Source organism: Triturus cristatus, chromosome 12 (genome assembly GCF_964204655.1).
Source record: "Triturus cristatus chromosome 12, aTriCri1.1, whole genome shotgun sequence".
Taxonomy (NCBI): domain Eukaryota; kingdom Metazoa; phylum Chordata; class Amphibia; order Caudata; family Salamandridae; genus Triturus; species Triturus cristatus.
Window position 1 is genome coordinate 195,159,825 of NC_140595.1, and position 26,588 is coordinate 195,186,412.

The following is a 26,588-nucleotide window of genomic DNA, read 5'->3' on the forward strand; positions in this document are numbered from 1 at the left end:
ATCATCAAGAAAGGGGTTTCACTTTACAAAATGAAACACATTAAATACTCTTCTTTGAGAATAAGGCTTGGGGTTTAATTTATGCAATGCTCTCTAACAGAAAGGCTTTCCCAGATGCAACATTCAAATGTATATAGAGATATATATTTATATGCAAGCAATAATAACACACTTGGTAAATGCAACAGTTAAATGCATGAATATGAATAAAATACACAAGCAGATAATAATGGACCTCCTGCAAGAAATCAGAAAGATATATACACTAAATATATCAAATGATTACTTTGGATGTGCACTCTGACTCACTCACTCATCACGAAGAAAACACCTCAATTGATCATAGCCACTGCCCCCACATATCACAATGGCACTAGTCAGAAACAAATCACCTCATCAGTCGTTCACTAGACCTCCTTGCCAACTCAAGCTGAAGAAGCCCGTTGAGAACCAGGCTTGGACTCGCGACCGGTACTCAAGTTCCGCTCTTTTGTGACAACATGTCTGCCCCACAGATGAGCTCCAAAGCTGCCTGTCAACATTATCCGGCTTTAATACCTTTTCTCAACATAAGGCGAAGGTTCTAGAAACCTCGCCGCCTTTCTTGTGTTACGAAAAACTGAACTGACCGTACTGGTATGTGTCAAGGTCAAGACAGAAGCTGGCCAGGCCCCTGTATTTTGACTCCGAGACAGAGCTGTACATTCCACACATTTCGCTGGCAACAACAATCTCTGCTTTGAAAGGCACCAAGCAAACTTCACACACATTATCCAGCCGAAGCTTACGAAAGCTTCCATCCAGCAGAAAACAAAACAACCTTGAACGTGGATAAACAACTTGAGCAGTCTGGGGGCCTGCCTGTGCATGCAGAGCAAGACAGAGTCAGAATTCAGGATGACATGAGGCCATGTCAAAGCCAATAGTAAGAACTTCATAATACTTCCCAATTTACAACGCAATGCACATTTGTGCACCACTGCCTATAGCATCACATACTTCCTCTCTCAATGTACAACACAATGCACATTTGAGCCCCACTGCTCATAATGCTGCACTTTGAGACCAAAAAGTACGTCCCACACCTCTCTCTCATGCTTTCAAATGCACATCCCACACGTTCTGTTCTTGGCAAGCTGTTCTACTCTGTGACAGATCCCACTTTAAAACTGCAAGATTAAATCTTCAAGGGAAAAGGGCATATATGCAGGACGTACATTCATGCTAGGGTAAATGAAACACCAAAGTCAATTAAAATGCTGGTAGTATGAGATCATCACGTGGTGTCAAACCATAAGAGTGCCTCTAGCACTACACCAACCCCAGTCCGCCTTTCGCTCCTTTCATGCCATGGAAGGGTCTTCCTGCCACGTCTTTACTAACCCAGCCACCATGGTGCTCAAGCTTCCCAGCCCCTGTGTATCCAAGGATGGGGGACCCACAGACCCCATTGGTGGGGCAGCAAGAAATCAACCCAGTCCATCATCACATTTCTGGCAGCTGCAGCCTCCAACCCCTTTAGTTTTCCCTCTGACCATCATGGGCACCCAGTGGGAGGCAGGGTATGCCAACACCTGCCTCACTGGAGGTCAATAAAATCAGACTGCTGGGTTCTTCAGATTGTCTGAAGGGGCTAATCCCTCCCGTAAGTGGCCTAACCCTCCACTCATGCCACCCACTTACGACAGACTGACAGAGTACCATCTCTCCTTGCTCCACAAGGAAGTGGCGGCTCTCGTGGCCAAGGGAGCCATAGAGAGGGTGCTGACACCAGAAGTAGGTCTTGGTTGTTATCCCTGCTACTTTCGGGTGACCAAGAAGGACAAAGGCCTTTGTCCTATCCTAGACCTGTGCCCTTTCAATTTCTTCCTGAAAAAAGAGAAGTTAAGAATGCTCATCCTCGCTCAAGTCCTATCTGCCCTGGACCCGGGAGACTGTATGCTAGCGTTGGACCTACAGGACACGTACTTCCACATTTTCATCCTGCCTGCCCACAGGTATTACCTATAGTATACAGTAGGGCACAAGCACTTTCAGCTCATCTGTGGATATTAGGGGTACCAGTCTTCCCCTATCTCAACGACTAGCTGTTGAAGGTGGGCTCGCCCCCAGGCTTTTGTCTCCCACCTCCAGACTATGGCATACCTCCTGCCCTCACTGGGGTTCACTATAAACATGCTAAAGTCACACCTGACTCCCTCTCAGATGCTCCCTTTCATCAGAGCTGTTCTAGACATGATGCAGTTTCGGCCTATCCTTCCAAACGGCATGTCCATGATATTCAGGCTATGATACTGACGATCCAGCCTCTTTCCTGCATTTCAGTGAGACTGACACTGAGGCTTCTGGGCCTCATGGCATCCTGCTTGTGACACATGCCCGTAGACATATGCGAGCTCTGCAGTGGGACCTGGAGTTCCAGTGGGCGAACCATCAGGGGAATCTCCGACATTGTCCCAATCTCAGAGGGAACTGCAAAAGATCCACAATGGTAGATAATGAAACATGGTTGGGTCAGTAGCAGACCCTTCGCCCTTCCCAACCAGATCTGACAGTGGTGACATATGCGTCCCTCCTGGGTTATGACAGACATCTGGGAGATGTGGAGATCAGAGGTCTCTGGTCTGGCAGAATCCTGACTCCACTTCAACTTTGTGGAGCTCCAGGCAATTTGACCTGCATTAAAAGCCTTTCTACCTTCCGTTTAGGGACGGCTAGTGGAGGTGTTCCAGGGCAACGCCACTGCCATATGGTATTGCTACAGACAGGGCGGAGTGGGGTCGTGGACCCTTTGTTAAGAGGCCCTGCATCTATGGACATGGCTGGAATATCAGGGCGTACCCCAGGTGGTTCAACACCTGTTGGGCTCTCTGAACACCATTGTGGACAAACTCAGGTGAAGATGGCTAGCGGGTCATGAATGTGATCTCAGTCCAGAGGTGTTGGAAGGTCTGTTTCAGCAGAGGGGAGAGCTGTGGTTAGAGCTGTTCGCCACTTCTGAGAATGCTCAATGTCAGCAGTTCTGCGTGCTGAAGTTTCCAAGGCGGTTCTTGCTCAGAGACACTTTTAATCTCGAGTGGAGCTCAGGCCTCCTGTACGCCTTGCTGCCCATACCAATCCTGCCCAAAGTTCTCAAGAACGACAGGGCCCAAGTGTAGTAGAGCGCTCCTTTTGGCATGGTTACCCCCCACTTTTTACCTGACTCTGATGTATCTTTGACTGAATGTGCACTGTGATCCTGCTAACCAGGTTCCCAGTGCCTGTGTTCTTTCTCATAAAATAAAAAATAAAAATGGAGACTCCAGTGATATTGGATGTAGGAATTCTTTTTCATCTCAAGATCTTTATTGAGATATTCATATACTGAATTTTTTTATTTGAAATTCAGTTTTTATTTGAAACATGAGTATCTTTTGGTTTAAGCACACTGTTCAAGAGGCAGTTTCAGTTTGTGGCTCCGCGTTTTTTTGTGCGGAAAATAGTCACAGAAGAAACTGATGTTGCATTTATGAGGGAGTCCTTTGGACTCCTTTTACGTCACATCCTGTGGACGACGTCGATACGGAGTCGCACGACACCCTCTGCTGGCTCACGGACATACCAATAGAAAAAATTACAGATCCAGTCTTGCGCCTGGGAAGGATTCTAAAATAAGGAATCTGCGGCTAGATCATCCAGTATCTACTTGATAATGCGTTACCGAAGGTAAGTTACTTGTTCTTCAGTTCTCGTTTATATATTCACATGCAACCTGCCCTCATCCCAAGTCAGAGGTTCATCATATTTTATTCTCACACTTCTGCTTTGAAGTCTGTGCTATGGTGGCCTCTAAGGCAAGTAGGAGAGCTTATGTTTCCACCTCATTGGCTGAAGTTTGGGTCCTTTGAAATGAGGTGGATGTGGTACTAAAGATACTATGTAGTTTTGGGCCTATAGCCCTTTTTACACTGTATATTGTATGCTGTATATTTTTACTGTATACTGCTGTTAATGTAACGGGGATTCAAAGCCTGACTACTGGGAATGATTCAAGCATGTAAATATATAAAAGATACCAGTGTTAGAGAACTGGAGTTACAGGTAAGTATCTAATTTCTTCCTGAGGTTCACAGTAGGCAACTCCCATCACCAGTTCACAGCTCTACCCTTCAGCCTACCATTTGTACCTCTGACCTTTTCAAAGTGCATGTCAGTAGTCACAGTAAAAATAAAGATTTACATCTATCGCTGTCTCAACAGTTGGTCGATACTCCTGTACAGCAGGCTAAACAACAAGACTTATTTGGACCTTCAGATCGATTTACAAAATTCAATATGCACTCTTCTTCAGGTGCTCAATTATCTAGGACTGATGTTAGACATAGAAGCAGAAAAGTCTAACCTTTGAAGGTAAGAGTGTTTGTACAAGAAATGTCTTTATCATATCAATGTGTCAATGCCTTTATTAATAACTAATGTATCTTAATCAATACAGACAACGCAGCCACATCTCACTACCTCAATCTATAGGGCAGACACAGATCCAGAATTTTATCACTGAAAATCCAAGCAATTTGCAATTGGCTCTTGACAAGGAAACTATCCATCCAGGCTGTGCACACCCCAAGTATTCATAACTCTTAGGCAGACCTACTGAACAGATATTTAGCAGAAACCACAAATGGGTTCCCAGTGACAACATATTATAAGACATTTTCCAAGACTGGCGGTTTCGTCCCTTAGATCTGTTCGCTACATCCCAAAATGCAATGCTCTTTTGATAGATTGAATGAAATGAAATTAAATAAGGAATTTATTTGAGCGCACAGCTACTCAAACTAGAGTGTCCTGGCACCTTTGACAACAGTGGGAAGGAGTGAAAGACCCCGATTAAAGACTGAAGAGCCACGTTTTCAAGTTCTTCCTGAAGGCGAGAAGATGTGTATTTGATCTAAAGGCTTCAGGGATGCTGTGCCACAGCTTAGCACCCAGATAGCCAAAGGATCTGTCTCCTGTGCGAGCCAGACGTATCTTGGGGATGCTGGCCAGGTTGGCATTTGAAGAGCAGAGAGGCCTCGAGGGAAAGTAATGATATACCCGTTTAGTTAATTAGCCTGCACCTACTTTATGAATGTCTTGAAGAAGATGGTAAGGGATTTGAGATCAATCTGAGCTTTTATAGGGAGCCAGTGAAGGGATGACAAAATTGGAGTAATGCCGGCTCTTGGTTTAGGCTTGGTAATAGCTCTGGCTGCCAGGTTCTGAATCACCTGCAATCACTGGGTCAGAGATTGAGGTTACCAGATACAGGCAATTGACATAATCAAGTTTTGTGGTTATCAGTGCCTGCACCACAATCTTCCTGCTCTCCATTGGGAGAAGTGGCTGGAATTTTTTGAGCATGCAAAGTGTACCAAAACAGGTACTGGTAAGATTCTGGATCTGAGACTGCATAGAAAGTGCTTTATCGATAATGACTCCCAGATTTTTTGCTTTCTCCTTTTCAGCCATGGGTTGTGGAAAATCTTTTGGCCACCAGGCGGTCCATTTTGGAGTAACTGGGCAACCAAAGAAAACCACCTCAGTTTTATCTGGGTTGCTCTTTAGCTGATTTATCTTCAGCCAGTTGAATACCTTTGTTAAGCAAGTCCTAATCTTGGCCCAGTCGAAGTCTGAACCCTTGTTTCAGGTAAAAATCAGCTGAGTGTCATCAGTGTAAGAGATGATCTTGACACCCTCTTCCTCTACCATAGATGCAAGGGGGGATAGGTAGATACTGAAAAGGGTGATGGGACCCTGGGGGACACCCACATCCAAGGATGGTATCGGTGATGAGAACGGAGGGAGCCAGATGGTCTAAGATCTCTTTCCCAGAAAGGAGGACAACCATGACAGTGCCGTTCCACGTAGGCTGATGTCCTTGAGCCTATTTAGGAGGCTGACATGTGGGACCGTGCCACTGACAGATCGAGAAGAATCAGAACGGCCTTGTCTCCTTGATCCAAGCAGTCCCTGATGAACTCCGTCACCTCTAGCAAAGCTGGCTCAGTACTAAAATTGGCTCTGAAGCCGGACTAGGATTTGTGGAGAAGATTGCCATCTTCGATGTGTCTTTGTAGGGCCTTATTAAAATGCTTCTCTAATGCTTTAGAGAAGGCTGGAAGCAGGGATATTGGCCTATAATTGGTCGGATACATCCGATTGCCATTGGCTTTTTTTTTTATCAGTGGGAGAATCATAGCATGTTTCCATAAATTTGGCATAGTCACAGAAGAGCGGGAAACATTGAAGAGCTGATGTACTATGGGATTAATCGAAGGGGCTAGGGAGACCAGAATGTTTGCTGGGCAGGGGTCAGACGGAGAGCCCGATTTAATACTTTGCATGAGGGACAATGATTCTTCCAGCTGGAGTTCCAGAAAAGAAGGTAATAGGGGAGGGTCCTTTATTTGAAATGTATCATTTGTGCTATGATAGAAGGCCAGCTCCGCTTCTGTGATGTTATGGAAGGCTTGTTGGATCAGCGCAATCTTTTAATGGAAGAATTGGGCAATCAGACTTGACCATTCTTCAGTGCGTGGCCCCTCGACTAATCCGGCTCTAGGTGCAGTGAAGGATTTCACTATCCTAAAGATATCGTTACTTTTATTCAGGGAAGTATCAATCTTTTTTGGGAAAAAAATCATTTTGGCTGCTTTTACCTTGGAGTAGTGTATTTTAAGGATTTCCTTATAGGCCTTCTTGTCTTCTGGTGAATAGGATTTTTGCCATTTACGTTCCATTTTCCCAAAGTTTTTTTTACTGGTTCTGAGGAGGTCACTAAACCAAGGGGCCGAGGCGACAAGCCTTTTGGAGGGGCGGGTGATAACTGGAGCCACTGCCTTGGTATTTATGCGAAGCAAAGAATCAAGTTAGGAGGCTCCTATATCCGGGGTGTTAGATAGCTCCGGTAGGGAACCTTCTAGGGTATGAGCTAGTTTAGGTATGGATATCTTATGAAAGGCTCTATAGGTGGAAGTATTTTTTCCCACGGACCGCGAGGAGATAGAACCAGACTGAGGAATGACAAATTCGAGAAGAAAATGGTCGGACCAGGTAATGGGCAAAGGCGGATCAGCAGTTAAATTAAAATTAGGGAAAATTTGATCAAGGACATGGACCTTCTCATGGGTGTCCAAGAATGTGGCGGTGGTCATCTCAAAGGTCTGTAAGGATTCCATCAACATAGTAGCTTTATCCATATGGATATTGAAATCCCCCAGGATCAAACAGTATTTATATTTTAGGGCCAAGGCAGCTGTGGCTGAGTTGAGGGAGGTAAGGAAGTTTTTAATTTTTTTAATGGCCCCAGGGGGTCTGTAAATCAAAAAACCTGCGATGCTTTGGTGGGGAGAGATTATACAATGGAAAACTAAGAACTCAGTGTTTTCTATGGGTTCTGACATAATAGAGGATCATTCCAGTTGTCCTTATAAACTATAGCTACCCCCCTACCCTTTCCCCAAAGGCGGTCCTTCCTGAGAATTTTGTAGCCTATGGGAATGGCCATAGCGATAGTGGGGTTAGAGCAATCAGACAGCCATGTCTCCGTAAGAAATAGGAGATCAGGCTGCTCTTCTGAAAGTAGATCCTGGATATGTGACGCGTGTTTTTGCATGGAGCGACAGTTAACTATGATGGCTTTAGTATCCAGATTCATCTTCATGTGTTTACTCTTGGTATTGCTCATGGGGCTTTTAAGAGTGGGTGCTCTGATCTGATGGAAATGCACACCACAATTGCTGCATTGAAAATCAGTTTCTGAGCATGGGTCAACAACATTGCACAGCAGTGGCGGCAAACGCCTGAAAGAAAGCAATTTGCCTCTGGCCAGCGCCGGACGCATCTGGGATGCTGACGGGCGCAGACGGGCTTCCCTTTGGTGCGCCAGTGGCGCACCGCTGCGCGCGCATTGGTTTGCATCCCAATTATAGTCGGGGCAAACTAGACCGTGCACGCAGCAGAGGAAGTGAGGAGGAGCTAGGGCGGAAGTGAGGCCCCAGGCAGTAATATGCCAATCAACCCTCTGCACAATCGCTAAAAATTGCAGCAGAATGGGGCTGATTAACAAAATGCACCGCAGGAATGCTTCAAAAAGTGCAAGTGCCAGGTAATAAGGGAAATGTCAAAAGTTAAAAAGATGGACTCACAGAAAAGCACAAATACATGCAGGAGCAGCCTAAAATAAAGTTAAAAACGAGCCATGTGAAATGTAATAACAAGATTAAAAAGCTGGAGGATTTGGGCAAACAAACCTACCACTATCGGCTGAAGAGATTTCTTTAAGCCGTTCCACCAAATACAAACAAATTCTTGCATGCTTAATTAACGAAGATGAGGCATTCCAGTACCAAGATGGTTATCATTGCTCCTGAGTGCCCAGTGTAATGGTGATTTTTCAGAGCCCCTTCACCTTACCATGAGACCTCACAGAAAGCTGTTGTGCAAACTGAATCTGTTATCCAGCATACAAGGACAGTTACATCACCACGATGTGACATCCTTTAATTTGGCAGCATGGCTCCTGAAATTGTGCAATATGGCCATTTGAATTTATCTCCGCATTGTAAGAACATTCTAAAGGAAGCAAAAATGTATATCTACCAGGAAATCTTACACTTTCAAGTGGAAGCGATTCATAATTTGGTGTCTTCTAACCTATGATCCGATACCTCATCAAGAGGATGTAATCATCCCTTACCACCTTTTTCCCGCACAGTCATACCTACAGTTTGCCTCTACATATGAACATTTGGCTACCAATACAGCATACAGAAAAGCACAAAGATCAGTCTTTACAATTCCTGTAATATAACTTTTAAGAGAGTCTGGAAAAACGTTTCCTCCCAGATGGCGGCCTTCTTCTCCATGAGAGATCAATTTGGTCCTTTCTAAACGGATGGCTGTTCCCTTTAAGCCCGTATATAAAGTGTCATTCCAGCACATTATTTGAAGGTAGCCTTTCCAGTACCCATTACATCTCTCTGTGGAGTACGCAAGATTCAAGCTCTATCTGCAATAGAACCCTACATTATTTTTCATCACAACATATCTTTCTTTTCTGTCAAACGTAAAATCTAACATTAACCAAGCGATCCCTCTGCTGTTTTTTTTTTCGGAATCCCCCCTCGTAGTGAAGTTTATCAATTTTTTTTATATTTGAAAAGTCTTGAGATTTTACATGGACAGTACTTGGATCTTATGTAAACGAAACAATTCTTTAATTAGCAGCCCCCCTCCCCTTACCACTGGTATGGTTTCTTCCAAACAGTCCCTTTCCAGATGTATAATCTTAAGTATTGCTTATGTTATAATATAAGCCTGTTATGTATGAACTAGACGTAATCTAACACAAGAAAAGTAGCTACTGCAGCTTGGTTAAGTAAGGTCCCAGTGGCACAAGTATGCAAGGCAGCCAAATGGGGAGTCCATCCACACATTCAGTAATTAATACTGTTTGGATGATGAGTCTAGAGCTGAAACTAATTGCCCAAGCTGCTCTAAAGATTCTTTTTGAATAAGGTTCCGCTTGTCAGTGTACTTTAATGAATTGTGTTTTTTGCAGTTTATTGACAACCGCAGGTTTTTGGGATAAGCATGGTAATTATGTTCCATATATATATTTAATTATCAGTGCAGCTCTCACAATGCAGGAATAAATGTTATTTGCTTGTAATCCTAGTTTTTCTTCATAGGTTTCTTCACTGAAGTATTAGACAACCCACTGTCTTTCCCAGTTTGTCCTTTTTCAATGGCAGATTATAACTGTTTATTTGAACTCTTTACATTTCTCCTTTGATAAGAACTGAGCATGTGAAGCAAAAGCTGCAATAGTGCAAGCATTGAGATTGAACCTTCTGGCTCTTTTAAGGAGCCAAGGCTGTTTTTGAGTCTTGTGCGCAGTTAACCGAACCAACCCCTTTTCCTTCCAGTTTTCTCTCACGTGGGTTTCAGTGTCAGTTTTCTTGCTTACAGCGCAGGTTGCTTACCCTTGGTGCTGCGGTTATTTCTAATGTGATGTCTATATAGGGTTAATAGAGAGAAACAACTGGAAAACTGTTTCATCTGTGGAAGTTTGGTTTGCATTTGGGAGTAGGCTATAGCTATATTTTGTCTTGTAAAACAGGTGTTCCAGTTTGCCTGCACCTAGGTAGGAATATTCTATGTTTCTGACTTCTGAGAAAATCCTACAATGCAGAAGTATGAATAAAAGTAATTCATATTTCCTTCCTTCCCTTTCTCATTTTATTCCTTGCTTTTTTCCATGGCCATCTTATCTAAGGGCAAAGAGTTATTTTCTTTGTCTTTCATCTTTTTTCACTTAATTGAATACGTTTTTGAAAGTGTACTCACGTTTTGCCTTACTTGACCGCTACGCTGAGGTCATTTAGAAAAATGTGTTTGTTGTTATTTTGTGTATGTACAATCTTGCAGTCTTGAATCGTTTTCTGATGCAGGAATAGGCTTCATTGCAAAACCTTGTTAAAAATGTATAAATGTACTTTTCAACAGGGTCGCTCATTTTCTGAAGCTCCCTCTAATAATCATCGATGGGAAGTTCTGTCTTTTGCTTTTTACCACCATTGGAGTTAAACAGAAGATACTTTGCTGTTTGTACTTTTCTATTTCTCTTAAAGCTTTGCCATTCTTTAGATTTTTGTAAGCTAACATTTGTTGTGTTTAGGTCTATTTTCTTTTCTTACGCTTCATCATTTCTACATTACATTTACTTTTCTTGCTTTGAAATTAGCTTTTTAGGTGACAGTGAGGCTTTATTGCCATGATTGATAAGATCCACAACCCGACAAACAATATAGGCTATGAGTTATGATTGGTGTTGAGATATATTATCTACTGGCGGTCGCCAGTAGATAGTTATAGTTAGGACCGTGTTTCCATAGGAAATCTCAAAATTCTATTTTGAATAACTTTGACGCCGGTTGACGAATCCTCGCGAAATTTTCAAAACTAATGGGGTGCTCCGCTCCGCTCCTACCCTGAAAGTCTCGGGGGGATTCGTCAAGCGGGGGCCGAGAAAAAAGGGGGGTCCCAAAACGCGTTTTCCCCATGCATTTTCCCATAGGACCTTTAGTCGAAGGTACAGCCCGAACGGCTGAACAGAATTACTTGAAATTTGGCAAAGAGGTAGTCCTCAGGTCAGGGATGTGCCTTTTGCATATATGGAGTCAATCTGTTCAGTAGTTCCTGAGAAAATTGCAGTCAAAGTACATAAATATCTATAGCCGCGCACCGTGCGTGCACCGTGCGCGCACGGTGCGCGCACCCTAACGTGCGCGAGCGTAATTCTGATTGGTTGTTACATGTCAGTCAACGTTCGAATCAGTCGAAAGCAGGAAGTGTCGGACGCCATTTTGTTTGTTTTGAGTGCGAGAGTGAAAAAGGAAGGTGGCGAACGTGAAAAGGGGGCAGGGTAGAGAGTTCCTGACCCCCTAGCCTTTGTCAGGGGGTCCCCGAAGGACCCCGAAGGCAGAAAAAAACATTTTAATTATTTTTTTTAAATCGCGGGGTGCGCGCACCGTGCGCGCACGGTGAAACCCCCCCCCCCCCAATTTTTTTTTAATACGTAGTTTATTGTAAAAAAAATATAGAAAAAATATAATAATAAATACATAACTTAGCGTTTAAAAAACCGTACAAATTCACTGAAAAAACCATAGGTTTCACACACGTTATAGTTAGGAATTAGCATTTAGTTAGGTGGACATTTCAGTCGTAAAAAACCAATGAAATTCTCCCGTTATAGTTAGTTCAGATAACTATAACTCGCGCGACCGCCACTCTATCAAAAGGATGATGTCATCAGTGATGTCATGAGTGATGCCACTGACCATGTCATGAGTGATGTAATATGTGACGTCATCAGCAGTGGATTGTGGTCGCGCGAGTTATAGTTATCTGAACTAACTATAACGGGGGAATTTCATTGGTTTTTTACGAGTGAAATGTCCACCTAACTATAACATGTGTGAAACCTATGGTTTTTTAAGTGAATATATATATATATATCTACAATAACCCTATCATATTTGCCCAAATCTTTGAGTGCTGGTTCTTTCAAATCACCATAATGACACCAGAGGCACTGAATGAGATGAGATACACTCCTAATAGAAAGTTTTAAAATTGTTTGTTTCTTCAACTTTTTTGTCGCAGATTGCCTTGGAAACTTTAAACAAGATAGTATTTGAAATAAACATCCAACTAGATAGGGTTTGTGGACATAACTAGCTATTACCGTTGAATATTTTTTAATCTTAACATGCTTAACCATGCATTGTATAGTTTCTTGAGCAATTATTGTTTTGTGCTTGTTTTTTTCCAGGAGTTGTCTCTGTGGGCTTATCCAACCACTCCAGGTGTAATTGAGGATAATGTGGTGTGTTGTATTAAAGAGAACCCTGAACCCACCATCTTCAGAATCAGCTGCCAAGGAGTACGACCAGAGCTGGAACTGGATCGCAAGCAGCTGCATTTTGACAAAATTCTGCTGCACAGGTTAGAGTATGCCATCATGCTGAGCTGCATATGCAATGTCTGCAGTGTAAAAGGTTCTTCTGCATTGGTATTTTCATGGAGTCACATGTTGCATAATAAAATATTCCCCTTCGTCAGTCTGTGAACCCTCGATAACCAATGTTCAATAACAGTATATCTGTACACAAACAACTTTGGGAAAACTGTAGACAATATACAACCTATCCATGACCTTATATGACTCGAACTTTGGCCAATCAGAGCAATAAGCACTCTTCTTTATTCTTCCTCTGATGTTCCTGGTGACTGTTTTTTTGCCACGCAGTGTGAAAAGAACTCTCAGGAGATTTGTTCCAGTTTCTTCAGAAAAAGCAGGTTATATTTTGAAGAACGTTTTTATAGAACATAATTTTCTATGCTATCAAGAACTTTCAGCACACCAGCTGTGGCTGAAGAGTCATCAGTGGAAAGTCTTTTCAAGAGATGTGATCAATGTGGTAGGAGGAAGCAATACAGGAATGACGAGCATGTTCTTTTTTATAACTTGCTTACACCCAGATCACGATGAAAGATACCTTGATACATTGTTAACTTACCAAAGAGTCTCTAAAAGACAGATATAGATGTTTGATCTTGGCTTTACTGGAACAGAGAAGATCTTTGCTGACCAGCCCTATGTTTTTAAAACATTTAAAGAGGCGCTTGGCATTACAGCATGTTCCCCCAAATATTTTTCTTGGAAGGCTACCTCTGCAGTCCATAGACCCTCTGAACCTGCCTTGAAAGTCAAGACTTCCTTGAAAGGTAGGTAGAGGCAAAGGAAAAGGAAGGCCATGACAGTGAAGAACCTTTTTTCCTATAATAAGTCATTTAAAACCTGCTAATCCCTGGAAACACCCCATATTAGGAAGCATTCCATATCAGAATCAGAAATTTCAGTCACAAAAGTTAGTGTTACCGGCCATCTACTATGACGACAGCATCATCGAATCCTTTGACATCGTTAAATATGCTTACATACACAAGCTCTATGTCTAAGCATAAACAATTGCCTTTGTCAACGAAGCAGAGTGTGACTTGGGACCATGACAGTTCCTTAAGGTAGATGTCTACCATCAGTTGTATCACAGTTAATTAAAATGAAATCAGTGAAGTTAAAATGTCAGCCAGAAGTGGTTTTCAGATCCCAGCACCACCAAGATTTTGCTGACTCCCATGTTGACAATTCTACTAATCTTGTCAGCGGAGCTCTGTCTACTGCATCATCAGTTGCTTTGAAGACTTCTACTACTTAAATACAGACAATGGCATTCCACATTTGTCTTCGAGAAGAATATGTTCCAGGAACACACAACGTTCTGGCCGACTCTTTGAGCAGACAACAGATAGCATGTCACGAGTGGGAGTTGAATCAGCGGACCCTCAACCGTATATTCTCTCAATGGGGCACCCCTCTTCTGGACCTCTTCGATACCCAGCAGAACGCCAAATGCCAACACTTCGCAAGCTGGCATCCCCAGAAGGGATCTCTAGGGAATGTATTTTCGATCGCATGGTGCAACGTCTTTGTATACGCTTTTTCACCAATTACCCTGATTCCCAGGGTGCTCAGGAAATTAAAAGCGGAACCTTGCACCCTCATCCTGATTGCTCCAGCTTGGCCACGCCAACACTGGTTCACGGAGCTTCACCTTCTCTCCCTGGAACCGCCGATACGGTTAAAACCGTTTCCCTCTCTCCTCACTATGAACCACCAACAAGTCCAGCATCCGGATCCATCATCTCTCAGACTATCAGCTTGGCTACTGAGTTCAGAGAGTTCCAGGGTCTAGAAATCCCTCCGAACTGTAGAGCAGTTCTGGCTCGGGCTCGAGCAGATAGTACTACCAAAACATATTCCTTAAAATGGAAGAGGTTCTGTATCTGGTGCAAGTCAAACAAAATACACCCTCTTTCATCCACTCCAGAGCAAATACTGCCTTACCTTCTTCATCTGGCAAAATCTGGTCTCGCTCATGCCTCCATTAAAGTCCATCTGGCAGCAATATCCCAATTCAGGAGATCCTCTGCAGGCCCTTCACTGTGGTCTCATCGGTTGATTAAACAATTCCTTAAAGGCATGTTTAGAACATTCCCTCTGGTAAAGACTTTACCTCCTGCATGGCAAGTTAACACGGTTCTGGCTCAACTTATGAAACACCCTTTTGAGCCAATACACAGACCGGATCTCAAGTATCTCTCCTGGAAAACAGCACTCCTTCTAGCCCTTACCTCGGCAAGGCGAGTGAGTGAACTTCATGCTTTCTCAATTCAAGACCCTTTCCTTCAATTCAAACACGACAGGGTCATACTTCGCACGAATCCGAAGTTTATCCCTAAGGTTCCACCAAACTTCCATCTCAATGAGCCTATTGTGTTGCGCTCCTTCTTTCCAAATCCTCAAACAGTGGCAGAAAAAACCCTGCATTCTTTGGACCTTAAACGCTGCCTGAAATTCTACATTGACAAGACAAAGACATTCCGCAAATACAACCAACTCTTTGTGGCTTACAGTCGACCTAGGAAAGGTCTCCCACTCACTAAACAAAGTATCTCTCGCTGGATCTCCGCAGCTATTACTTTTAGTCACCAGCAAGCGGGGCAGCCCCTGCTCTCCACAGTTCGAGCCCATTCCACGAGGGCAATCTCTACTTCAATGGCACTTTTTGCAGGTGTGCCCGTTGTGGACATTTGCAGAGCGGCAACATGGAAAACGCCGCATACCTTTACCAAGCATTACTGCCTGGATACGGAACTCATGAAAGACGCTGCAGTGGGTCAAGCGGTGCTCTGTCATCTATTTCATTAGAGGTGAGCCCTTCTTTTCATCCCGCCATCCTTTCTTCTATATGCACATTTCTCTATTGTGTTGTATGCCACTGCTATGTCATTGTTTTTTGGTACTTTCTATTTTCACATTGATAGGTTGTTATCTGGTGAATCTATATATACTGTACCTTTCGAAATGTGCTTATCATTGCTTACTATTCTGATTCAGGCATGTGAATCTATGAAAGATACCCTAATACTGGATAAGGAACACGTTACTTACATGTAACTGCGGTTATCCAGTATTGGTATCTTTCATAGATTCACATACAACCCACCCACCTCCCCTGGAAGGACTCTCTTGGGTTTCTCAGTGATACAACTACTTAGCACTGTGCTTACGAAAATCTGAGGGACTAGAGCTCCTTCCAGGAAGGTTCTAGAGTGTGGTGATAGCTGATTGGGTACTCTCCAAAGTTTGGTCCTTTTTTACAAAAGTACCTGGATATGTTACTAATGTGAGGCCTTTGGCCTATTACTCTATATGTTTAGTGAGACATTACTTTATTTATGTACCGGGGACCCCCATCCCGACGACGGGGAATGATTCAGGCATGTGAATCTATGAAAGATACCAATACTGGATAACCGCAGTTACAGGTAAGTAACGCGTTCCTTCGGCCAGTAGCTCCCCTAAGGGAGTGGTGTTGTCCTGATTTGGACCGTAATATCCTGCCAGGCTAAAGCCACGGCCTAGAATCTTCAATTTGGCTCCGAGCCATCTTCCAGTTTTATCTGAGGCATGGCGCTCTATGCAGATTTGTGGCCCTTGTTTTATTAGAACCGCTACCCCCTTTGTTACGGCTGTTTGCGCTGTACATACTACTTGGGCGATTCATTTTTGGCCTTGAAAAACTCTAAACCTTCCTTCTCCGTTAAGTGCGTTTCCTGCTCAATGATAATCTGGGCTGGGCAATCTTTTAGATATTTCAGTATTCTCATTTGGCTTCCTCGTACCCTAAGGCCATTTACATTCCACAAAATAATTTTTATTACATTCTCTCGCTTCTCACCCATCCGCATTAAAGGCTAAAAGTAGGCACCAATTCTGTGTTAAAGAAGCTTCAGAGGAAACTTTTTTCTTTCTTCTCCCGCTTGCTCCCCACCCTGTGCTTCCCCAACCTCCCCCTCCCATGGAAAACCCATCCCTGACTCTTCATGGCTTAGAGCCATACGGGTGTCCCCACAGAGCGTGCGTCTAAATCTAATGTTGGTTTATACATGAGTGAAAGAAGAAAATTAACAACAAAAAATGTGTTTGAACAGCCCTAAAGATTAGGATAACTAATCCTGCCAGATCGATGATAGTATTCTAGTACTGTTTGAAAAACCTCCATCCTATTTCAGAGTTACTAACCCCCTGGTTGCAGACTGTCAATAAAGTCGTCTACCTTTTCACCGGAATGGAAGATGTGCATCTTGTTGTTGAACATCACCTTCAGGAATGCCAGAAACCTCAGCTGCACTGAGTCGCCCAATCTCTTTAATGGATCAATTGTTTTTCCCAGCTCCCATTGCCTGTTGGATGTGGCGTTGGAGACGTCTGATCTATATTCATATTTGATCCCATCTACCTCAATCAGTTTCATGCTCAAGGGTATGGGCAGAATTTTCTCTTTTAATGTATACAGTAGAAAGTTAAGTAGGATTCTCCTGGGCTTAGACCTGTTAGTATTGAGTCTAAAAGGGTCTCTATGGACCGCTGTATATCCTTAGATATCTCTTGTTCTGATTCTTCCAACTGTATCACCGTCTTGATCAATTGAACTACATAGGTTTTTATATCATCTCCCTCTCTACCTTCCGGAACTTTAAAAAATGTTAAGTTATTCAGTCTCTGGAAATTTTCAAATATCTCGACTCTATCTTGCTGCTCCCTCTCCACTGATTTTAACTTTTCTATTTCAGCACAGTTAGCATGTAACGTCTCTCGGAGTTCTTTTACCTCTCCTTCTAGCGTTTTTGTTCCACTACTTAAATCTTCCATCTTCCTTTCAGAACTTCACAGGCATTCCTTATCTCCTTTTGATTTACCTCCGATATCTCAAATATATTTTTAATTTCAGCAGTCGAGGCTACTAGGAGTGCTCCGATGGATGGGTCCCCCTTTTCAGGTAGCTTTGAGTTCTGCTCAGGGCCCTTAGTGTTAAAGTTTGAGTCTTTTGACCCTACTAGGGCTTGTTCCACCTCATCTGAAAATTGTTATCCACCCCCATAGGCAGCAGAAGAAAGCGAGGTTAGGACTTGATATCTATTTGGGGTCATATCTTTTCCCCAGTCCACCTCACCTGCCCAGTCCAGCCCTTCTGGAGTTCTCCCCTGTTTCATACTGTCCCCCTCGTGGTGGCTATCTATCCCTGCCATTTTGCTATCACCCAAAATTAACTTTTTGGGTAGGACCTTAAAATAGGTCCCGGGCTCGTGGTTGGGAGCGGAAATTATACCTATATATAAAAAGGGTTCTCCCCTGCTCCCCGTTAATTACAGGCCCATCAGTCTCATTGATGTCCCCCAAAAAATATTTGCACGACTTATTTTAGATCGTTTGCAGGAGTGGACCAATGAGAATGAAATCCTTTCGCCTTATCAGGCCGGCTTTAGAAGTAAAACATCTACCATGGACCAGATCTTCCGTTTAATAATGCTGTATTGGAAGACTGTGGTAATAGAGGGTGGCAGCCTCTACATGGTATTTGTTGACTTACGCTCTGCGTTTGACACTGTCCCTAGGGGTAAACTTTGGGCTGTCTTACGAGATCTGGGTGTTCCCAATTCTCTATTGGGAATACTGGTGAGGTTGCACACCCAGAACTTTGCTCAGGTCAGGTGCGCAAGGGGAGGTGTATTGTCCGCCAGGTTCACGGTGAACAAGGGAGTCAGGCAAGGGTGTGTCCTGGCCCCCACCTTGTTCTGCATATATGTAAATGGATTGATAGCTAACCTGGATGCAGTGCCTAACAACGATGCACCCAGGCTGGCAGGCAGGAAAGTCGTGGCTATAATGTTTGCTGACGACACCTTGCTTTTATCTAAGTCACCTATGGGGATCCAATGTATATTGGAAGGTTTTAACAACTTCTGCTGTGAACATGGTCTACAGATAAATGTAGACAAGACTAAATACATGATTTTTAATCCTCCCTTACACACCAGACCACCCCCCACTTTAGACTCGGTTGCACTCGAGAGAGTTCACACTTTCCAATACTTAGGTGTTACAGTAAGTGAAAAACTTTCCTGGGGCCCACACCTTGCCAAATCACAACTCAAACTGACCCAAATAGCTGGGGGAATACTAAAAATGACAAATGCCTCCACTTACAAACCCATCAGCCCTGGTCTTGAAATCTATAAATCGAGGGCTAGAGCGGCAGCATTGTATGGAGGGGAACTTTGGGGGCACGCCGCTAGACCTGGATTGACTAAAGTTGAGAACAACTTTCTGAGGCAGTTGCTCTCGCTCCCCCAAAGTACACCTCTCTTACCGCTGAGGCTCGACTTGGGTATATTTCCCATCCAGGAGGAACTAGCCATCAAACCCCTCAGGTTCTGGAGGAGGATTTGGCTGACCCCCGAGCTCGTGCAGTATAAAACTGAGTTACAAGAAATACTGTTATTAGGCAAGGCAGTGCATATTCCTTGGCTCTCTTACATCAAAGACGAATTTTTGAAAATGGGTCTTGCGGACATGTGGCTAAATCCAGTAACAGCCTGTAGTGAGATCTCAGGGAATCTATTTACAGAGCTCTATAGATCTCGATGCTCTAATGCATGGCTCCACGATTCACAGAATGGTACCATGGTAAAATCATTCGTAGAGATTAAATCTGTATACTCATTTGAAGATTACCTGGATGCAATTTTCCCTGTCATGGCCAGGAAGCTATACATACAATGGAGGTTTGGCGCACTCCCTATAGCGTGCCTAACCAGTAAATGGTCCTCGTCCAGGTCCTCACATTGTCCAGGCTGTGGTATGAATAAAGAGGATGAATGCCATATTCTATTTTTCTGCCCTCTTTATAGTAGAGCAAGGAAGAATTGGATTGTACCTATCTGTAGAAATTTAGGATTTAGGAAATGTTCAGATGCATTAAGGATTTTTAAAACTGATACTGCAGGTTATATTGTGTTTGCCCTTGCGAAGTATCTGCATGCTATCTGGATCAAAAGGAGTTTTATAATTTCAAATAGTGACTAGCAGCCCTGGTTCACATCCGATTATGCAATTGTAGTTATTGCTGCAATACTGTATTTTTAACAGTGATTAGCACCTCTGCTTTACACTTGATTGTGTAATTTTAGTTATTGCTTCAACATTGTATTTTTACTGTATATACTATTTTATGTGTTCTTTTATGGCTGAAATACTGCCGAAATAAAGATTCAATTGATTGATTGAAAATAGGTCTTAACGGATGAGGTGACCATAATCCTTTGCTCAGGTGTGCGTTTCTTTTTCACTTTTTTTTGTGGTTTTATTTTAGGTTGAAGGGCTAGTAAATCCCTCACAGTAGCTCTTGATTTATCGGAGATTGTGGCTGAATGCTTAAACTCCCTACCTTCCTCCTTCTCTTCCTTTGATACAAATTCCCATGGGTCCAAAGAGTCTAAGTATGCCCAATTTTTGCCTCTCCCTAAGCTCCTTAGCGCATATCTTGAAATTCCTTCCACCAAAGCGCTCCCACACACCACCTTCGTCCTACTTTTGGCTGGCTTTGGACCGGGTTAGTCAGCTTGTCCAAAGAATCCTAGCCCCTCTTGCTCCGGGCGTAAAACTCAACTTTGCTTGCCTGAGGGGTCCTTTCCTTCGGACTCGATTGCATCTAGCTGCTCCTTCATCCTGAGAGCCCTCCCGGTAACGACTCTAGTGCTGCCTCTGGTTCCGCCTCCTTTCCCCCGGAAGGGGATCCTTATGGCCGCACGTCTCCCTCTACGGAGCTCCAGAGCTGCCCTGCTCCACAACTGCTCCGTCACTGTTTTGCCGAACTTGGTGCAAGCCCCCGAAAAGGTAAGCCTTATTTCTGCTTAAGAGGCCAAGATAGCCCAGGTCCTGGCTACAAATGTGAACATCCTTTTATTTTAAGTCGAGTTACGGGCTGAAAAATGGCTTTTCTCCCTCATTATTCGTTCCGTCCTGTGCATACTCTGTGGTTACTCCCGCAACCCGCTACTAGCTGGCCACCATGTTTAGAAAGCACAATATCTGGCTTCCCATGCTTAGTTGGTGTGAGCAACAAGATTAAGGAGAATCAGGGGTCCAATGATTTAGCCTACTCCGCCTCGTCTGACACTTTTATCTTTTCTTCGTCTCTTCTCTAAATAAGTGGGAGCGAAGGGGAAGAAAAAGAGTGAAATTGAAGAAGAGAAAGGTTATAACCGAGGGCGGCAAAGTGTGAAACCCCCCAAAATCTTCTTTTCTTTCCAGCAGAAAAGAGCAGGATACCCCATTTAAGGTGCAAGTCGAAAGGTGTTAAGAGGCAAATGGGAACAAAAGAAAAAAAAATTAATAATTAACTACATTTTAGTTGAACAAAAGATCGTGGCGGGGGTTGGAAAGTGTTCCACCTTTCAGAGCACATCAGATAATTCTATGCTGAACCGCCAAAGTGGACAGTATAGAGGCAGCTGTTGATGGATCAGGAGGTTGTAACACCGTCACATTGGGAGACGGAATGTGTTTTTTTAAGATAAATCTGGGTTCTCTTGTTTGGAATTCCTATGAAGCTTTTATAAGAGGTAAAATTATCAGCATTGCTGCACATAAGAAAAGAAAGGCCAGATTAGATCTTCATAGGTTGGAGAAAAGGATGTCAGAGTTGGAAGGGCCTCCAAGTGATGATGCGGTAGAAGAATCGGAAAAAAGTGGTGTGAGGGGCCCGTTGCAAAGGGCTAAGAGTGATCTTTCAGGCTTCCTGGACTAGAATGTGAGGAGAAGGTTGGAAGCAAGTAAGATAACCTATTTTGAGAATGGGAAAATTGTGATGAACTCCTTGCTTGAAAAATGAAACCGAATCATAGAAAGAATTTGATAAGAGATAATGGGAAAAACTGCAGGGGATTCTATAACTAATTGGAAAGATACAGGAGACACCTTTGCTGCTTTCTACTAAGAGTCATATGCAGAGGGCAGGGGGTGACGAAAGCCGATTTAGAGACCTGGTTAAACAAGTTCTCACTTCCGACTTTGAATACTAAACAAAAGACGAGGATATTAGGGTGGTACTGAGAAACTGCAAAAGGAACAGAGCAGCTGGCCATGATGATCTGCCGAGCGAGTTGTATATGGTATCAGCCAATAAGGTTGTTCCTATATTTTCCGAACTCTTGAAGTCTATATACTCGAGGGGTGATACTTTACTGCACACATGTGGAAAAGCTATTACTAGTTTATTAATAAAGCAAACAAGGACTCTAAGCAGTGCAAATCCTACAGACCTACTTCTTTAATAAATTGTGAATACAAGCTCTACACAAAAGTATTAGCAAACGGATTAAGTTGAGTGATATGAGATCTGGTGCAGCATATGATATGCTGCAGAAGCCAAAGCATCCAATAAAAACTGCCTAGCGGGCTTGAATAGGCATTCCTACTCAAGCCAAGCAGTTTGTAGGACCGGCAAAGGTCATATTGCTATCATCAAAAGTAGGAAGGGCAGCAGGATACTTTCTCCCTTAAAAACAGTTATAAGAATATTACACTGGCACCTATTAACAAGCAGTACATTACTTTTCCCTATACCTATAATTGGACTGGACATAGGCATATATATATTCTGTGTATGGTTGTGGTTACCTTAATGTACACAGAAGCACACTGCATGTTGTGTAGAGTGCAGATATCTGCGGCTTCTCCATATTGCAAATTTGAATTATGTTAAATTTCATATTTTTTGTCACGGTCTAGAGTTTGCTAGTTTTTACCTGCGAGGTACAAAGTGTGTTCATGAAATTGATGCACAGGAGTCTTGACTTTCAAATGGATGGCTTTGAGCCAACAGTGCCCACTTGTTAAGTGTCGTCTTATAAAACTAATGACCAGGAGTGGTCACCCTTTTCATTTGCCATTCTAGGTCAAACAGTGGCCTCAGGCAAAGGTGCAGTATTTCATACAGCTGATCACATGTAAGAGGGGTCCATGTGAGTTCATAAAGTCTAGGTTTAGTAAACCTCACACGCCTATTCTACACACAAACTGACACCCAACAAGTTAGGTAGTCTAGATAGGTGTAGACAGACCCCCTGTCTTGATGAAATGCTGCCGACCTGTCTGGGCTGTTGGAGACATGAAACATGTTGATGAATTATTCCAAAAGGATTCAGAATTTGAACTTTTGTTTATATGTATTGTCATAGAGTGGCAAAAATAATTTTCTGTTGTAGTCAGGCTTATGCTGTTTAAATCACCATGGGGCTGTTGGAACTCCATATGCTTGTTGCTGCACATCAGCACCCTAGTTGGCAATTAGGGTAGCTGTTAGTGACATGCACATTCTCCCCAGACTCAAAACTCCACACTTTGTGGGAGGCAAAATCCCAAAATTATCAAACGGTTATTGAATGAACAGTGAGTTGATGCAGTATGCCACCTTGAGTGGTTGAAGACCTGGAGTCGTAGACACAAAAGAGTACCAAAACGTTTGAGGTGCTGAAAGCTGGTGCCTATAGGTAAATGCTGGCAAGCATTGACTGCCACACCTTGTTTGATGGTCTTTTTTTCCTATGCTTAAAGTGAAATTTCAGTATATGAAACCATTACAAGTGATACTTGGTAGAGTGCCGTTCTGTGTAGTAATACATAGAGAAGAAACTCATGCCAACCACTGCCACATTTTAAAAGCTAAAAGGTAAAACATGTTTTGTATTTTGGCTGTTTTCATTTTAATGACATTTAAGGGCAGTATTCTACATGAAGGATGTCTATTCCAGTTTCATTATTCATTTAATAAATTAAGTGCAATTTCCACTTCAGTACCTTTATCTTTTCTGTTTTCCTGTTTTTAGAAGTGACAGGATGGGTTAGAATGGATTTGTTGTCTACTATGGGATAGCTAAGATGTGAATTGTCATTGCTGAATGGAGTAAGCAATGTAGATGACTACACCCTGCAAAACAACTTTCTGCTACATTTTTCATGCAAATGGCTATAAAAAACACACGCTTTCAGTATAAAACTTTTATTATATTGAGTTATACAAATGCAGTGGCTGCTTTACTGCCACATGAACAATGCCCCTATATAAATACTGTAGCAACACCTTTGTCACTCGCAGCTCGGCTGGTTATACCTCTGTTGTTTCTCAGTAGTGTAATTAATTGTTTTTTATTTTCTATTCACAGAAAAGACACCAAGACCATATTCTTGCGGAACACCACCCCGCTGGCTGTGGCCTGGCGCATCACTGGCCTGGAGATCCTTGGTGATGATTTCTCTGTATCTCAGGACCAAGGCATTATTGCCCCTCGGGCAGAGTATGGTCTGATGGTGCACTTTAAGGCCAGCAAGGCAGTGAACGTTAAGAAATTCATCCGACTAGAGGTAAGTGCAGCTGTGTCAGGCATAGGATTATTTTACAGACCAGCGTTAAGCTGTACAGGCTAATGTACTTAATTAAAACATTTCTGGCCACTGAAGTGCCTGATTAATAATTTGAAGATCAACATCCATATAGTTAACATCCCTGAAGGTACTGAGTACCCCTCCCTAGTGGTGTTCATCACCTTGTGGCTCACGTCCTTGATGCCCCCTGAGAATGTTTCCTCATGCTTCATTGTGAAGAGGGTTCAGAGGTCCTTGATGAGGCTCGCCCTGCAGGAGAGGGGTCTTGTACAATGGTGATGGAGCCAGTGTGTGAAGACAAGATTTGTGGCTAAATCAAAGTGGCTGGCGATGGAATCCCAGTGTAGAGACGGCCAGGGCTCAGCTCGAACATCGACAACCAACATCAGAGAAGGACTTGCGCCAGCCCGAGGTGCCAGGTGGCCTGCCAGCGTAGGATGTAATGCGACCGTAATAAATGATGTTCCTTATGCTGTGGTTTATGGTAATCTTCGCACCATCATACTGGGATTTAATATATGTCTCCAGTATTACTTTGGCATATTGGGAAGGTCTCTGGCAAAGAGCCCCCTCAAGGGGCCTGTGGTGCATTGAGGAGCAGGCCTGATGATGACGCATGCCACTTTTGGGTGGGTGAGGGCACTGTCTTCTACAAGCTAATGCTTTTGTTGATCAGTAACAATACAGGCTTCTTTTTTAACAAGCTTTATTTATGGTTTTACATCAATTGTGCACAGTATGGAGGGTGACATTTTGTATACATCGCCACTATAGAAAAAAGTAAACAATACTGCTGTCTGTCATTACAACATGATGTATGGACATAGAGATCTGCCCAGTTTCAGTTTGTGATAGTAAATTCTTTAAAGCCAACATGTTTCATTGCTAAACCATCCTGAAACTTCTTCAGGGCTGTTGGGGTTCCAAATATCAACTTCACATGAGATTCACCTAAAACCAATTAGTTGCGAAGTCTCCTCGTACCTGCACCCATCTCAGATTGGTACACGCGTCCTCCGATCACGTGTCCATGGGGTGACTGCCCAATGTCTAGTCCCCCCTGCTGAGTCCCACCGGCGTGTGTGAAGCTCAGTCTTTAGGTGAATCTCACGTGAAGTAGATATTTGGAACCCCAACAGCCCTGAAGAAGTTGCATGATGCTTTAGCAACGAAACATGTTGGCTTTAAAGAATTGACTATGGTTTGAATTAAACCATTTTTAATTGGGGAAGCTTACAGCACCTAATAAAGGTAAATTGAGCCAGTAAGCTTCACCGGTTTTTAACGGTGAGGATTACATCTCTATATTCTCACAGGGGTCCAATGGGCACTTATTAAAAACACTAGGCACTGATAGTTTACTTACACTTGAGCTTTACTATCTTTTCTTACTTCACTGTGTTTGAGATTCCTTTAAAAAGAATATACACACACTTCTGTTTTCTATATGGAGAGAGAGTAGCCTATGATGATAAGTGGGTATGCTGGCGAGCACTAGCCAGAAACCCCCCTTGGTGTTACTACCGTGAGGTGCTTTCTCTCCTTTCCCACACTTTTTCTGGTCGTTTCTGGGTGGGATTTCTTATGATGGTTTGATGACATTCTTAACCCCTTGGCTGCGGCAGGAATTCCGCCGCAGCGCTGGGGGGGGTTTGGGGGCAGCGCGGTGGCGCTGTGCTCGTGACGGAACCACTCCGTCACGAGCCACGGTTGAGCTGTGCTCATGACGGAGTGGTTCCGTCACGTCTCCGCCCACTGCGCTAATCGCCCGCACAGGCAGGGAATTAGCGCCGTGTGGGAGGAGCGGCCGCCAATGGCCGCGGCATGACGGAACCACTCCGTCATGAGCACACGGCACCCGTGGCTCATGACGGAGTGGTTCCGTCATGAGCAGGGAAGGGGTTAAATTTGATACACCAGGACACCTAGAGTAGTGATAGTGAACACGCTCTAGGGGATTAGAAAGGATTGGAAACCCCTTTAGTGTCCCAGACCTAGTATTAGGTGTATTGTGGGTCAGGCTATTTGTTGTTTATAATGCTTGCTCTCTCCACCAACAGTTGGTACAGAGGAGGGGTATTCTATGCCATGGTGGTAAAAAGGGCAGCAGAGGTCCTTGGACTAGAGCTGCCCACAGTGCAGGTCAGGACTAATCTCCTAACCGAGGTGCTTCAACCAGGGACTTCCACTTATGAACCCCTTTTGCCCTTTAATGAAGCACTTACGGACGTCTTTCTAGACACGCGGTGTCCAAGCCTAGCACAGGGGCTCCTGTGAATAGAACGATTGCACGCCGCCATCGCCCAGCTCTGGGCGATCCTAAGTTCTCATTCAACATCCCACCCCAGAAAGTTTGGTGGTGCAGGCCTCCACATCCCGAGTCGTGTTCCCTTTCGCCCCTCTGGATAGGGAATCCGAGGTTGGATGCATTTAGGAAGGAATTGTTTTCTTCGTCCAGCCTGGCATTACCATTGGTGAATAACGCATGCTTATTGGCCTGTTTCTCCCATTGTCTCTTTTTTTTTTTCCAACTCTTTTTATTGAAAAAGTGGCATGTTAAATATCAAAGACACAACATTTCACATGTAATCATTTGCACACAGTGTGATAGCACAACAAAACCATCTCTCCCTTATACAGCATAGTC

At 43.5% G+C, this 26,588-nt stretch overlaps 1 protein-coding gene and 1 long non-coding RNA gene across 2 annotated transcripts in view; one reads left to right on the top strand and one right to left on the bottom strand.

Annotated features, from left to right (window-relative positions):
• HYDIN (HYDIN axonemal central pair apparatus protein) overlaps positions 1–26,588 on the top strand; it is a 2,467,744-nt gene that overhangs the window by 1,675,443 nt on the left and 765,713 nt on the right. Inside the window, exons 52-53 of the mRNA XM_085640020.1 lie at positions 12,362–12,534; positions 23,722–23,920. Coding sequence (XP_085496146.1) covers positions 12,362–12,534; positions 23,722–23,920 — 372 coding nt within the window. The remainder of the gene's footprint in view (positions 1–12,361; positions 12,535–23,721; positions 23,921–26,588) is intronic.
• Positions 1–26,588, bottom strand: part of LOC146773041 (uncharacterized) — a 335,031-nt gene that overhangs the window by 286,268 nt on the left and 22,175 nt on the right. The gene's annotated exons all lie outside the window — the stretch shown is intronic.